Genomic DNA, 16,034 nt, shown 5'->3' on the forward strand with positions numbered 1-16,034 from the left:
TGAGTAACAGATGGGCCTAAGGCTAGAGTCTCACGGCAGACATCAGGCACCCCATCCTCATCTTTGTGGTGGTCGCTGAGGTCAGAGGTGCTGCTGGACGCTGCTTGAGCATACTTCTACCGTCCTCACTGGAGGCCTTGCCATGGCCTCCATTCTGCCATCATGTGGGGGCTGCACATGCCCGGGCTACTGCAGATACTGGTGCCCCCCACCCGAGGACGGCAGGCTTGAGGCCGCTGTCCCAGGGGAGCTGGGAACGAGGGCTGTAGCATCAGGGACAGCGGAGCCCACTCTGCCTCATCAGAGGGTCCAATTTTCAGTTCCAAATGCTGCCACTTCTCTTTGAAGCTCTTGCCCCTAAGCTGTGAGTGGTGGGAAGAAAGGCGCTGGGCCAGTGCTCCGCTGCCCCAGCATGTCTCTCTCCCTCAGGAATCACCTTCGTCACCATCCATTGCCAAAACGAATGGAGGCTGCACAGCCGGCTTTATTAAATATGAATGAGTCGCAGCCCACGGCCCCCACGCGGTCACTCGCCCACTCCATCTCTGGCAATTACTGCGTCGCACACACTGTGCCAAGGGGCGCAGCGGTCCCTGCCTGCCCTTGCAGACTGACACCGCCCAGCAGGGGCAGGGCTCGGGTCTGCAACTGCTCCTGATGAAAAGCCGCTCCTGGGCTCCCATGCAGTCAAAATGCTTTGCTCTGAAGGTGTAGAGACAGGGCGCCTTCCACAGAAGGATCATGGATTCTTGGGCTCGGAGGCTGGCTTTGGAGGCCAAGACAAGGTCTCCTGGTATGATGGGCTCCTAAGCTGTCTGCATGTTACAGGTGTATGGGTAATACCCAGACATTTTTTATTTCAGGCAGTTTTAAGACCCGGGTTAAGAGCATGTGTGCACACATACAACATTACTGAGCACACATCCAAAGCATGTTAATGTTACCCTCCCAAGAACCTACTAGATTGTGGGTTTCATGTAACTGGGGTCCTTGTTAGCTCTGTTCACTGCTGTGTGTCCCCAGGGCTGGGGACAGAATAGATGCTCAAACACTGTTTGTTGAATGAGTAAATGAGATGGATGTTACTGACCATTTTGGAGCTAATGAAGTTGAGTCACAGTCCCCACCAAGGTTCTCCAACTATTATCACAGCTGGGTGTCCAATCCAGGGTGGGGCTCCACCCTGCCCAGTAGGCTGCCAGGGTGCCCAGCAGGCTCCCCTCCTGCTCTGCCCAGGCCATGGTCCAATACCACACCGCGCTGCTGTAGTTGCATGGACCCAGCGCCATCAGCAGAGCCAATAAAATTCCCCATGCCCCATGTGGCTTTGCCAAAGTTGTCAAAAATCATCTATGAAGTTGTAAAAACAAATGAAATCAAGTTCTTTTTCTGAACTTAAAAAATTACTTTTATTTTAGGAACCAATAAAATTATGGCAAATATTTACAAATAATTATCTCACATAAAGGTTACATAAAATCAATTCTTCACAAGTAACAGTCACTCATGAAAAGACACACAGATATTAAAACTACGCCAATCTTATTGCAAGTTTCTCCAACTAATCTAAAATAAAAGTGTTGCAGTCAACCATTTAACTTAGAATAAAACCACAAATTTCAGGTTTGACGAGAAAAAAAGGTAAAAAATTGAACCAAAATCCCACCCCTGTTTTCTCCCGATCCCACCCCCGGCCCCTGCCCTCCTCCCAACAAAAGAAAAATATGTCCGACATCTTTGGCAAATTGGCACTGCTGTAATTACATTCAAATATTATTACACACAAAAGCAACACACGTCACTAAGAAAAAAAACCACCAATATTTCAAGTCAGTTATTTTCTACTAGAAAAAAAGAATACAAAACATACACATTTTTAAGAAGCATTTTTTTTTCAATCTGTTGGAGACAGATCATCTCCCACTTTCAAAGGCAATTCAATTGTGGTTTTTTTTGTCATTTTTTTGTACTTTTTTTTTTTTTTTTTTTTTTTTTACAAGTAAGCGTCTATGCAGGCATCACAAACTTTGGCGGATACAGTAGATATGTATTTCTTTGATGCTGGAAGGTCAGTCCCTAAGACAAAGTCAAATGTCTCAAAGAATGAGAAGCTAAATCCATGTGTCTTCCTGGCAAAGAGTTCCACTTGCAATGTAATCTGCATTTATTTCTATAAATACTCAATGTCCAAAGGCCACTAGAGGGTGAAGAACCAGGACAGCATCTTCCAGCAAGAGTCAGGGCAAAACCCAAGTCAAATTTCCACCCTCGGCCCAGACTTGGAGGCTCAGCAGTGGGGGCCAACGAGGGGGCCCTCACTGCCCAGTATCCCCCACACTGAGCTGGTGGTGCCGGGCCAAGGGATGGCCCTGCCTCTTCCTGAGCCCCATCATGGGCTGCTGCCAGGTCTGCTCACCATCTCTGACCAGAGGCGAGGAGAGCAGGCAAGAATTGGCATGAGGAGACTCAGCACGATCTCTGAGTTTCAAGTATGTCTGAGGTGCAGGGGTGCGCATGTGGGAATGCATGTACACACAGGCGCACATATGGAGGGCAAGGCCTGATCCGGAGGCTCGGAGTTCTGCAGGGGCATTTCAAAAAGACTCAAGACTTATTTATTTTTAGCTTTATAGCAATTAATTGGCTATCGATTGGTTGGAATGTTCAACTCTCCATTTCCTCAAATACAATAAAATAGTTTCATTAAAATGTATTCATGCTTGAAAATAAGGGAGCCATTAAGTGGTTTCCTTTCTGTTCCACTCCAAGGGAAATGCACCGTTTGTAAATCAAAAATCCATCATCCAAAATCACTTGTTCTTAATGGTGCCTTTAGAGATGATGAGGGACTTGGCCTTATGCGTGGTGATTTTGGGGATGAGGGTGGCCTGGTGGCCATAGTTGCAGGACTGGGTGGGCCCGAGCTTGGGGCGGGTGCTCAGCTTGACCTCCTCCAGGCAGGCCTTAGATCAGGCAAGGGGGCACTAACTCCGATCTGCCCCGCCCCCTGCTGTTTCACATGCTCCCTTCCCCAGCCATGCTCAGAGCTGTCTAGAGCTGAAATCAGGTGGGATTCCTACCCGCCTTGTCCCACTCACAGGCCAAGTACGCTACCTGAGACCAACTCCATTTTAGAATTCATTAAGATTTCCTCCATAAATAGATAAACAGCTGCGTTTTCTCCTTGTGCTGCTTCGGGGTCTAAGATGTTGGAAGGAGACTATCTAGACTTACTGCGTGGTGGTTACATTTACCCCCAACTCAGCCATGGACTAAATGGACCCCTGGAAATACATGCACTGCAGCTTAGATCGGCAGGGACAAGATCCTGAGGTCTCCTTGGATCCTGGGGTGGGTGGTGGGTGGGGGGGTCCGGGAACGGAACCCCAGTGTCGAGAAATCACAGTGAATGAAAGAAAGTCTGGTGCCTGGCTGCTCCTGGCAAGCCGCCCACGTCGAGAAGCAGGCCAGGGACTCACTTCCAGCCCTCCGCAGCAGCCCCTGGGGACCTGGCCGCCACTCTGGAGGCGCAGCCACGAGCTGACATTGGGGAAGTTCGGATCAACACTGTGGCTCCGCCATGAATATGCAAGAGGGAATCCTGAGGTAAGGGGTCGTCAGAGGGCCAGGGGCTGAAGGGGCTGCTGGGAGGTGGGGCAGACTGCCGGTTAGGAGTCATGGCCTGACTGTCCAACTTTCCGATAATGTTTTGTTACCTTTTAAGAAATGCACTTGCCTTGGACCTCTCCGAGGCCAAAAGAACTAAAGGAATAAATTCTCCGGGAGCACTGACGTGCGTGCCTGGAAACCATCAGAGGCAGGCCCCTAGATGGGTGACAAGGCCATGGTTGCAAAGCCAGCTTCTTAGCTGGGGCCACCCGGGAGCTGGTGTTGCCCAGAGTGCTGAGGGATCCACCCACTTCAGCCTGGACCTGGCTTCTCCAGGGGCCTGGATTTGTCTCTACCCTCCGGGCAGCTGTGTCTCAGACATATCTTGTTTCTAGGTATTTGTCAGGAGTGCTTGGTTTATTTTTGAGATTTGCTCCCCATGGCTTGGAGCTAAATTCTAGCTGAAATGTCATCCAGAAGAGGGGTAGCTGGTGCCAGAGGCTGCCAAAGGCAGGGCAATTGCTCTGGGATACGACTTCTCATAAAGGGATTTCAACCTTCAGTGCCCTGTGGCCACATCTGGGGCACTTTCCCACACATATGAAAGACCCCAGCGGCAAGGCACTGACCTCCTCTTGAAGCCAATAGTCCCTCCACCCCCACCACCCCCAAACTGTTCTATCCCATCCACTTCAAAGCCCAAATGGTCTGCAAGAGCCCGGGGTGAGGAGGGAGGGGGTAAGGACTGGGGATGCTTGTCCCTGACAGTGACTGCCTAAAACCTGAAGCCCATCCCTCTCTGGGTTCCCATCTCCCCCAGATCTTCAATGAAGAGCAAGTGAAGGAGAAAGGGAGCACTGGACAAAAGTTGGGAGTTATGTGCTAGTGGTTGGTGGGTCAAATCTGGCCCACAAATGTAGGTTTTTGGCTGGAAGAGCATTTTAAAAGCTTTCACATTTGAATGCTGTTGGTTGGGGCAAGCCCTCTGGTTGCCTCTGGCCCGGCCTGAGCGACAAGATTACTCCGTCTGAACCTGGGAAGCAGCAGTTCAGGGCCCTTGAGATTGCGATCTGTGTTTCCCAGGCCTGTGGCTGCTCTGAGGGCCCTGCTGGGGGACTCCTACGTGTTGTCACAAACAGGGCTGATGTCTGAACCCCAGTGAGGGGACATCTCATAACCCTGGAATCTTAGACCCTGGGAGTTGGAGGCGGGCCCGTGTCTAGGCTCTGCCAGGGCTAATGGTGTGGTCTGATCCCCTTGGAGGCTCAGGACCCAGCAGGGAAGAAGTGTGGATAAAACCTCAGAGGCACTGATATGAATGCATCTGGGCAAAGACTTTGCAGGTTTGGTGTTAATGAGAATCAAGGTAGACTGGCAATGCCACCAAGCCCCAGGCTATTTGGTCAGGGCAACCTCTGGGTCCCTGTTCTTTTTTTCCTCCTTGTGGGTCTAGGGGGTTTCTAGGGGATTGAAGCATTTGTCTAAGCCACATGCTCTCATGACAAGAGCACAATTCTGTGGAGAGAGAATGGGGCCCAGAGATCTGAGAATTCACTTTACCTCTCTCTTGCCATGCAAACCCCAAATCTCAGTTTTACCATCTGTAGAATAGGCATTGTGGTCTTTGCCCCAGGGAATGGTCAAGGATTGCAAAGCACCATACAAATGTGAGTTATGAAAGGGCTAACCCTACCTAAGGCGCCTTGGAAAAGGGAGATTGGATTTGATATGTCATCAGATTTTTCAAGGCTGGAGCTAGACTAATGATATGAAGCTTTTTCATAAAATCCACAAGGTCCTTTCCAAAAGTCAGAGCTGGAACATAGGGCTGAAAGCCCATGGAGGAGTGCCCCAGGCCTCCAGCCACAATGTTCGTGAGAGCTCTGGCCTTGTGTTTTCCATTCAGAATTCTCTGGCATTTACTCAACGGCTTGTGTCCTTTGGAACCTTTCTCTCCAAGCTCCCAGGCGTTCCACTGGGCAGTGTGTGTACCCTGAGCTGGAGAGAGCAGGTACATGTGTGAGAACATGCGTGTACATCCATGTGCTCTTGTGCTTCTTCCTGGCAGCCCAGGAATCAAGTGGTTGTCTAATAAATACAAATGCAATCTGAAGACCAGCAGAGCCTCGGGGGAGAGAGGAGAGGTATGGGGGGACCTCATCACAGGGCAAGAGAAGGAACAGAATGGAGCCGGCTGGGCTTTGATGAGGAAGGACAGTGTGTGCTTTAGGCAGTTGGTTCAGGAAAGGCTGACCTCCCAATATCCTGAGACCACAAGGAGGGATGAAGACCAAAGATGTGGGTGCAAGAGGCCAAGAGCCTGTGCTTCAGACTCCTGAGCCAACCATTTCCTGTGGAAGGGAAGGAGGGAGGGAAGGAGGAAAGGAGAGGCCAGATGACATTCCTTCTCCTACCTTGCCTGGCAGGTGGAGGCTGGAGCTGGTTCATCCTGTTCCTGAAGGTGGGCTCTGCCCCCAGCTGCCTCTCTTCTTTGCCCAGCAGGTTCCAAGGAGGTGGGTGTGCCTATGGTGAGCCCACTGGCTCCACCTCTGCCCTGGGTGCCTGGGCTTTCTTGGCAGTTCTAACAGCCCAGAACACTCTATCTGTGGCAGTGGGCCCAGAACGATCTCCCACTGCCCTCACTGTCAACTTCCCTCCCCAGGGATGGAAGGATGATCACCTTGTGCCAGGGGTTGGGGGGTTGAATCCCAGCCCTACCTCTGCCAGTCACTGCCTGTGGCCTCCACCTTGGTAAGCTTGTTTCCTCTTCTCTTCCACCACCTTGTAGGATGTTGGGGAGAAAACACTTGATAGTGGCCAGAGGATATCTGTTCTATTTCCCTGCATCATACTGGGCTTCCCCAAACTGGGCCTCAGTTTCCCCTGAGGGGAGCTGGGCTAGATCTTCCTCAAGGCTGATTCTCATCTCTTTGGGTGTTCTTATTTCCCATTTGGTCCAAATATTAGCAGGACTCAGATGCCCAACTCTTACGCTTGCTTATAAGTAGAGGACTTGCCCCAGATGACCCAGTCACAGCCCCAGCATCTGGGGAAAGAGGAAGCTGAGGAGAGAACTATAGGATGGCCCTGCAGGTGACCCTGCTGTACCAAAGCAGCGGAGACTCAGAGAGGTGAGGGTCTTGTCTGAGGTCCTACAGCAAGGAAATGGTGTGGCCAGGATAAGACCTCTCAGGGCCAATAGCCTCAAGTGCAGGCTCTGCTCTGCCCCAGCTCTTTGCCAACTTGGTGACATGTAGACATTGGGTATCTTGTCACATGAGATGGCAAAGTCCATTGTCATCACTGTAATTCAGCCCAGATTTGGACAGACCTCCACCTGGCTGCTTGGAGCTGGCAAGAGAGATTATTGAAGGAATTGAGGTCCCAGGCAAAGAGATAGTGGCCCCTGGAACCCCTATTTCAAAATCACTCCTAGTTCACACACCAGTTCCTCACTCTCCCAGAAGGCCTTCCTCTGCCCCCCACTTTCTCCCAGGTAGTTTTTTCTGACCACTCCAGCCTACAGTGAGTTCTCCAAGCTCCCACTCCAGGCTCCAGGGGCCCTTGGCCATGGTGCTGACCATCACAACCCCCTGCATCAATAGGTATATACCCACTGTGCAGTTAGGCATCTGCTCCCACCCCAGCACCTCTAGTCCCAACTGCACACTGGGCTCCACAGGAATTGGGAGAGGCTGATCAGGAAGTTCTGGCTGACTGCTGTAGGGGTTTGTGGTCCTTGGTTCAAGAACTTCCTTTTTGTGAATTATTGTCTACATGGCAGGGACAGGCTTGCCCAGAATCCACTCTCTAGCATCCTGGAGGGTGGAAGAAATGTCCATGGTGGGTGTCCAATGTGATATGAGCCTGGGAACACCTCAGAAACACATCCCAGTTCAGTTCAGTGGTTCCAGGGGCTTGGGAGTCCTCACCTTGGACTATGGTCTTCTGGGTCCTGCCCAGCCGCAGCACTGAGTCCACAATGCGGTCAGCACCTTGGACAGCATCTTACTTTAGAAAAGTAGCTGAGGAATCTCCCAGACAGTTCTTTGTTCTCTGAGTCCTTTGCTATGGAAGAAGAGCTGCTCACACTGCACTGGGCCCAGGAAAAATGGGAGTCAGGAAGCCAGGGCAACTCTCCAGTGTGTTTCTCCTGAGGAAGGGTCTCAGGGGGGAAGCGTGAAGCATAACCAGTCCAACAAGACTCCTAGTCCAGACGTTGAAGAAGTAGCAATGAGCAGGAGGCTGGGCCCTGAGGTGGGCATCCTTAGTCTCAAGGACAACTACAAGCCCACCTGTGGGGGGCAGCCAGGACAGAGGGAATGCTCTGCACACAGGTCTAAGATGTCCTGTGACACATCGGGAGTACTGGATGCATAATGGGGAGGCGGTCTGCCTCAGTTGGACCCTCAGGCCCACAAAAAAGCAAGAAGGTATTTACATGGGTGCTGTTGAAGTGACAAAAGCAAGCTCTCCTTCCCAGGCCTGGGGCAGGAAGACAGGTGGATGGTCAGACAGCTGGGGACTGGCAGGCTAGGCTGGGGCTACAGTTGTCTGCAGAATAGTCCGTTGCTTTGCAGAGACCCAGTTGCTGTTGGGAGCAGCTCGCTGATTGACTCTTAGAAACACACGCGTGTCTAGAAGTCTAACAGCCTTACCATAGAGCCCCAGAGTCCTTGGCAAGAAAAGGTTGGGAGGGAGTTTCAGGCGAGTGGGGATTGCTGGAGGATGGTCTCGCTGGGCCCCTCTGGCCATCTTCGGAGGGGCCGAGAGGCTACCGCCCTCAGTGATATGTGTGATAAGTGCTTGGCGCCCGCCTGGCTCCGAGGGTCAGTGCCGGTCGTAGGCAGTGGCGGCTGCTGGCGGGGCAGCTCCTCGGGCTGCGGCGCTGTAATAGTACGGGGAGCCTGGGAGAGACAGAAGAGGACACAGAGGTTCCGGGGTGACCCTGTGCCCATAATCCCATACCTGGGGTCCCCTTTCCACTGGTGGCCCCCACCCTCTCCCCTTCCTCCCAGGCCACCAAGATTTCTGCCCCAGTCTGTGCCCCCAGTTGCAAACCTAATCAGGGTTGCTTCCTGCCAACAAGATTTCCAGGCCCCCTCACCACCCAGAGCTGGGGTGGGCGGACTGGGGCCTTCAGGTCAAATCCTCCCTGCTGCCTATTTTAGTAAATAATGTTTCACTGGAACTCAGCCTTGCCTGTTTGTTTCTGTGTTGTCTGTGGATGCTTTTATGCTACTATAGCAGAGCTGAATACTGCAACTGAGGCCACATGGCCTGCAAACCTAAAATATTTACTATCTAGCCCTTGACAGAACAAGTTTGCCAACTTGAGGATGAAAAGCCATCACTTCTTAGTCCACCCTGTGGATACTTTGTGACCTAGCTCTGCTGACCTCCCTGGACGTACCTCCCACAACCATCGCCTCCTACCCCATACGACTCGCATCCCACATTCCAGTGAAATCAAACTCTGCAGGTGTCTCAAATGCACCCTAGTGCTAATAGCAACTACCTCTGGATAAACATTTCTTTTGCCCCACACTGCTATGCCTTTCACATGTGTTGTCTCCTTTGCACCTCCTGGGCAGGTGAGGTAGGCCACTTCATCCTGCTGTCCTGCCTCTGTGCCTTCTTCTGCACTCTGCTGCCTGAAGCCCCCTGCCCTGAGCACATGCTCCTCTGTGGCCTGGACCCTTGCTCCAATCACCTCTTTTACTGCTTCTTCCCCCTTCTATGGACAGAGAGCCCCACAAGGGCAGGGGCTGGGCTCTGCTCTTCTTGCCATAGGTCCTCAGGCCCCAGTCTGCAGCTGGGCACATGCCAGGTGCCCACAGCCAGGTTTGATGAGTAAATGAACAACAGCGCTGAGTAAACACACAGTAGCAGAGCCCTCTGCCCACTCACTCATTTATTTGCTGGCTCTACTGGAGACTGCAAGGGGCAATGATGCACAAACATCACAGACCAATGTCCAGTCAGCAGGGGGATGAGAGCTCTGAGAAAGAGTCAGGTTTTCTGGAGGATGGGGGTTGGGCTGGGTTTGGAGGGCAGGAAGATAGAGACATGGGGCGCCTGAGGTACGTGAGTCCCTGGGAGAAGGGTGAAGTGCAGCCCTGCTGCCTGTGACCTCCAGACAGAGCCAGTGTGAGGGCCAAACTGGGTTCCTCCCACTGTCTCAAGGCTTCATCCTGGGACTACCTGCTTTGGATGAGGCCTCCAGGAGGCCTACACTGGGCCCAAACTCCTCCCCAGTAGTAAAAGGGTCTGGGGGCGGTGCTGGGAGACCAGTGGGTTCTCAGAATCATGCAGGTTAGAGATGCGAGGCCACCACTGCCTCATCTTACAGGTGAGGAAACTAGGCTCAACAGACCAAAACCATGTGCCCAAAGCCACGGGGCCTCTGAGCGCCAGAGCCTGGCCTGCATTCAGGACTCTTCCCACCACAGTGCAGTTCACAGCCTGTCTACCCAATGCTGCAGGGCCCTGTCTACCCAAGGGGACAGTATAGGGGTCTTGGTAGCAATGGAGACTATGCATCTCTTGAGGTGGGAATAGTGAGCTGCTTAATTTCCCAGGGGAACAGACTCAGGTTTATTCTGAAGTCCCAGCCAAATTCAGACCAATCCTGGTGATTCTCCCGGATACCATAACTGAGCGCCAAGGCCTGGACTCTATCACTCTTGGTTGAGTGATCCCTTGAGTCTCAGTTTTCTCATCTATAAAAGGGGGTCACAATGGGGCTATTGAGAGGGCACCATGAGATAAAGATGTGAAAGTACTTTGGAAGTAGATATTTTTCTAAGCCACTTATAGCCAATCATTCTTTCAACTTCTAAAACAATTCCATCAGGCAGGAACTAGTATTGTCCCCATGTAGCAGATGAGGAAGCTGAGGTACGTAGCTTCCCCAAGATGATATAGCTGGTATGTATTCAAGAGGGCAGGACAGGGGAGGCACTTTAGCATGTGCCACCGGCCCTCGAAACCCAGTCCCAATGAACAGACATACTACTTCCTCCCTTTGTTTTCTCCCGAGAAGGCAGGATGGCTCAGGCAACAATGACAACAGAGGAGGAGCAGGAAATGTCTTGCCGTGCTATTCCAGAAGACACCAATTCCATGCCTAGGTGTTCACAGTGATGGCTTTTTCTGCTACCGCCTCTGTCACCTTCCAAGTTAGAGCCCTGACTCAGAGACACCTGTCAGCCAGCCTCCTCCACTCTCTCCCCTGGATGGGGACAGCATTAGGACAGTCACCCACAGAGAATCTGCAGTGCCAGCCCTGCATCCTGCCCTCAGATGAGACCAGGAGAGAATGTGTGTGCGTGCACGTGTGTTTGTGTGTGTGTGTGTCTTCAGTGGGGACATCCCTGCAGGCCTGGCATGGCACAGGAGTGGGAAAACCACAGGGGCTGCCCTCACAAAGGGGCCTCAAGGGGCCGCAAATGGAAGTGAGGCTCCTTGGCAGCTCCTGGCTCAGCCCTCTGAGTTCCCCACTGGCCACTTCTCACCCCCAGCTCTGACTCACTCCCTTTCCAAAGCCTAATCTCTTGCCAGCCCGTCCTGCAAAGTCAAAAATGCATTTACCATGAGAAATGAAGACATCGCCTTACAAAGTGCTCTTTCTGATGCCCATTCGACCTCCATCTAGAATAAACCTGTCCATTTCTTCTGTCATTTTCCCTCTCTAATTCACAGTGTTGTCAATTTGCTTTCTGACACAGTCATTCCAGGCTCCTGCTCACTGCCTAATCCACAGGCATACCCATTCTAATCCTGAGTGGCCACTGCTTTCTTCCCCACCCCCTGCCTCTGCGCCCTCCAGGCCTGGCTGGGCCTGTGGGTAACCTGCAGGCAGCCCCAGCACAGGAGGCACGGCCGGGAGGGGAGTCCTCCCGAGAAGTCAGTGTGCAGCTTCCCTAGAAGTGCTTCCCATCCTCGCGTTGGTGGTGTTGCTGTGAAGGGGGCTTCGACTAGGCTGGCCGAGGTGTGGGCAGTATGCGTGTGGGGGCGGGAGCACATGGAGGGGCTCCGTGCATGGAGGGTCTCACCTGTTTCCAAAGCTCCGACTGATCTAGCGGGAGCACCAAGCAGTCTCACAGCGGGTCTCCACACCCCTGGTACCTTCCCCAGAAATAATCAGTCTACATCTCTGGTTCAGTGGGATTCTTTCAGCTAAAGCCCCGAAAATGCTCTGGATAAAGGGCAGTCTGGTAGACGTGAATGGACCTGGAACTTATTTGCAAGACTATGGTAGAGTGAGCCTGGCAGCTCACTCATCTTCAGGAAAGTGGGATCACTGCTTATTCGGGACTGTGGGCCTCAAGAGAGCATCATATTCAGCTCCTGCTTGAACGAAGCTGCCAGTGGCAATTATCCTCATTTCACACCTGAGGCAACTGAGGCCCAGATTGGTGGATGACCTGACTATGATTCCCCAGGTTACAGAACTGGGAAGTGCAGGGGCCACTTCTCATGTTTGTAACTGCCCAACATGGTTTAAACTTTTCCTGTGTTTGCAAGATTTTCTGTGTATGAGGCCTGCCTCTTTGAACGAATTAATTCTCCCAGCTCCGCCTGCAGTTAGGGCACAGGTGTGTCACCTGGGCTCTGCCAATTAGAGTCTCTTGCATATGACTTTGTGAAGAAAGCAACATGAGGAAGTGGGTGGGCTGAGAGCCTCCATCTGCTGAGTGGATGGCAGAGGCATCCAGCTCTGGGTGGTGGCAGCGGAGAGCTCTCATGCACCCTCGCTGGAGCAGCAGCATAGAGCATAGAGCCAACTGGCAACAGCAGGAGGCCTAGAGCAGCCCTGGTGGTGTGGCTGGGTGTTGTTCCCGGCTGTGTGTCTCACACCTGTCTCTTTGGTCCTCCAGGAGATGCTGGAAGCCTGCAATATTCCTTAATAAATTGGTTTTCTGCTTAAACCAGCTAGAGTGGATTCTGTTGTTTGCAACTGCAAGTCTGACAGATAAATACAATAATCTGGCTTTCAAAAATTGATCAGAGCTGTTCTCATTACATATACGGTCTGAGTATTCAGGATCCTCTAGGCTTCTTACAGAGGGATGAAGCCTCTTTTCCTGGCTGTAGTACTATTCAGACTTAGTTGGCCAGGGAGAAGAGTACCACATCGTATACTGGTTATGAATATAGGCTCTGGGATTAGGATAACCTGAGTTTGAGTCCTCATTCTGCAATCTCCTGCTGTGTGACCTCAGGTAAGTTAATGTCCTTTCCGAGTCTCACTGTTTTCATCTGTATAATATAGATAATAGCATGTGCTCTCTTGGGCTGTTGAAATGATAAAAAATAAGGTGACCCACATGACAAGTTTTGCCCAGTATCCACACAATTAGCAGGTAGTCATTTAGATGGACAGGGTTTGGGGACTTTCTCCTCTTCTCTATGTTGGCTCTAGCCCCTCTCAAGGCACTGAGCACCTCCCGGCACAGACACCCTCACCCGAGACTCCCTAACCTCCAGCGTGGAGGCTCCCTGAGACAGAGTCCACATCTTTCTCCTATGAGGCACACAGCCCATGCCTCACACCTGGGGATGTGAGCTGGCCTTCACTCCAGTGTGAGCAGTAAAGGCCTCAAATGCCACCATTTTCCACCTCCCCTTGCCATCTGCTTGGGTTCCAGACCCATTCCTCTGCCCCTACCTCTCTGAAAGATGCTGGTTCAGGGAGACCATGGTTAACCGTTGCCTCCCAAGAATGACAGCTGGGCCAACTCAGAGATCCAGGCCTCTCAGGGGGGTTATTTAAGGAAAAGCATTAGGTAAGTGGAGAGACATGGTTCAATACTTAGAATTAATTTTTACCAAAACCAAAAAAGAAGTCTGAGACATCAGTCCACAGATCAGCCCCTCCAGACCAGCCCCATAAAAGGTAATATTCTAGTCTTCTATAAAATGAAATCTGCAGGCATAGGGACCTGGAGTACTACCTGGCATTGTTCTTTACTGCACCCACTAGTCTTACATGACACATCATAGTGTTCTGGGCAGCTTGAGGCAGCCCAAGGTCCAAGTGCATGGAAGAGTCTAGCCAGGAAGGGATGGTGTCTATGTCACATGTCTGCCCTAGTCACCTAATCACAGTGGTGACCACATGGCCTCCTTCACAGACCCATGACCTGGCAACTTGAGTCTGAAGGGACCAGGTTCTTGCTTTTCTGATGAGGTCTGTTTCCCAGTCCTAAAGTAATTCAGGATCTAGGAATTAATATATTATTATTATTATTATTATTATTATTATTATTATTATTATACTTAGGCTGCTCTAGTTAAGCTGGACAAACCTGGGTGGTCTCTGAGACTTGTCCTGACCTGTGTAAGAATTCCTCAGCTGACTGCTGGGGCAGGATCCATGTTGCTGACTGCAGGCTCATTGGCTAGCTCTGCCCCCAGGTGGTAAGTGACATCTGTGAGCCTGGGCCCCTGCTTCATGCTCTAGAACCTTCAGCTCCCATTATTGCTCACCAGCTGGTTTCATGTAAGTTCATTTCAACACAACAAAAGGCTCTCCTTGGCCTTTTGAGGGCTGAGTTAGCCCTACTTGGTCTTCAGAGTGGCCCAAATATCTTTGATGATGTACACAGATCAGGCTGGCCCCAGCAATGGATCATCTGCCAGCCTGAGGCCTGGGGAGAGGTTGGGTGCCAGCTGAGCTTGGAATGGCTTGACTTGGAAGGCCTTTAGCCGCTTGCAATCAATTTCCAAAAGGAGCTGGCTCTGTTGATGTCCATGGCAGACATCACTAATCAATCACTAAGCCTCTGAGTTCTGATCAAGACAGGTAACCACTACCAATCAATTCAGGTTGGCCTCCTTACTGCCTCTCAGGGATTTCTCCCTGGAATATTCAATGATCCTTAAGAAATATGTTACTCTCAGGCAAGCACATTTTCTACATTCTTACCATCCCTTCAATGCCTCTTTTTCTCTGTTTTCCTTCTCTGCCGTTTTGCCTTATCCACCAAAACCTCTGGGGAAGGGAGGAGGGCATGAGCAGGGCTGGAGTGGTGTTTACTGTCCAAAGCTCCCATCACAACTCTCAGATGGCAAATATATGAGGCAAGCTACCCACCCCCACTCAGGGCCCAGACCTCAGGCTGTCACAGGACCCGGCCCAAAGAGGGATTCTACTGGGGCAGCTGATGGCCCAGGAGCCCCACAGGGCCTCCACCAGTACTCACCAAGCAGCCCCGGGTTGGGGAACCTCCAGGAGTCGTTGTACGAGGGATACTGAGGGTGGCTGTAGGGGCTCCCGGAGAACTCACTCCCTGCATGTGGTGGGCGGGGAGAGAAACAGGAACCAAATGTCAGGTCAGGTTTGGAATATGCCAATGGCATTTGCCTCTTACATGAACTGCAGGCACTTTTCATAACCAATGAGGGCAAGTCTGGTCCACGTCCTTATCCAGTGGACGGCTAACACTGGCATTGTATTTCCCCCTGCAACATTTTTCTTAACGGTGGGAGTGAATACCAGCCTCTAACATATATACCACAAAACTACTACATGCCAGGTGTTCCCTGGGGTTACTGGACCATTTTACAGGTGAGAAAACGGATGCCCAGGGTCTCTCACAAAATGACCTTGACCCAAGTTCAAAGCTCCAGACTGCCTGGCTCTCAGCCCTGACGGAGGCACTCCAGCACCCCAGTGTGGTTTGAATTCCACTGCCCACATGTTTCCCACGTGGCTGTGGACTGAGAAGCCAAAGGTGACCTCTGCTCTAGTCTGGCCCTCTGTGTTGTGAATCCAGAGGTGTCTGCTCCCGGGGCCCTGGCCTAATGGGGAGGATGAGACAGAGGCTCAGGCCCCATGCCAGGAGAAAGCAGATGGCACTTTGCTGAGCTGAAGGGATGAGCCAAAGGGCTGGGGAGCACAGCAGAGGGAGTGGGTCAGGGCCTTCTAGGCATTGGGAAAGGGGCAGCTGTCACTGCTGGGGTTGCTGAAGCAGAAACCACAAGCTGTGCCAGGGTGGGCACAGCATCGGGGAAGGGGGACATAGTAGGACTTGGGAATGGCTCGCTCTTGCCCAGCTGCTCCTGGGGCAGTGATTCTTGCATCTGGCACTGCCCTGTGCTCTTTCTTCAGCCTCAGGAGAGCCTGTTTACCACCAGCCAGTCATAGGAAAGGAAAATTCCTGCCCTCAAACCTTGCTGCCTGGGCTCTGTAGCAGGAAGGGCCCTGCCTGCCTCCTCTGAGTGGCTGGGATCCCCAGAGGGCACCGTTTGGGCCTGACTCAATGCCTGGCACCGGCTGCGTTGGTGGCTGGCTGTTGAGTGGCTTTTTAAGCCACTGGTTCCGGAGCATGTGGGCCCCTCCCTGGCCGTGGTGACAGGAGTTATACAGCCCCACGAGACCACCCTCAGCCCAGACATGCTTCCATGCATTCTCCAGG

The 16,034-nt window shown here is 52.0% G+C and overlaps 1 protein-coding gene across 4 annotated transcripts in view; it reads right to left on the bottom strand.

The window, feature by feature from the left end:
• Positions 1 to 1,413: 1,413 nt before the first annotated feature.
• Positions 1,414 to 16,034, bottom strand: part of PAX5 (paired box 5) — a 195,644-nt gene continuing 181,023 nt past the window's right edge. For all 4 annotated transcript variants that reach the window (XM_072841961.1, XM_072841964.1, XM_072841963.1 and 1 more), the window contains 2 exons: positions 14,820 to 14,906; positions 1,414 to 8,516 (listed from right to left, as the gene is read on the bottom strand). In XM_072841961.1, the coding sequence (XP_072698062.1) occupies positions 8,440 to 8,516; positions 14,820 to 14,906 (164 nt within the window). In that variant the 3' untranslated portion in view covers positions 1,414 to 8,439. The remainder of the gene's footprint in view (positions 8,517 to 14,819; positions 14,907 to 16,034) is intronic.

This window comes from Canis lupus, chromosome 10, assembly GCF_048164855.1.
Source record: "Canis lupus baileyi chromosome 10, mCanLup2.hap1, whole genome shotgun sequence".
In the NCBI taxonomy this organism is placed as follows: domain Eukaryota; kingdom Metazoa; phylum Chordata; class Mammalia; order Carnivora; family Canidae; genus Canis; species Canis lupus.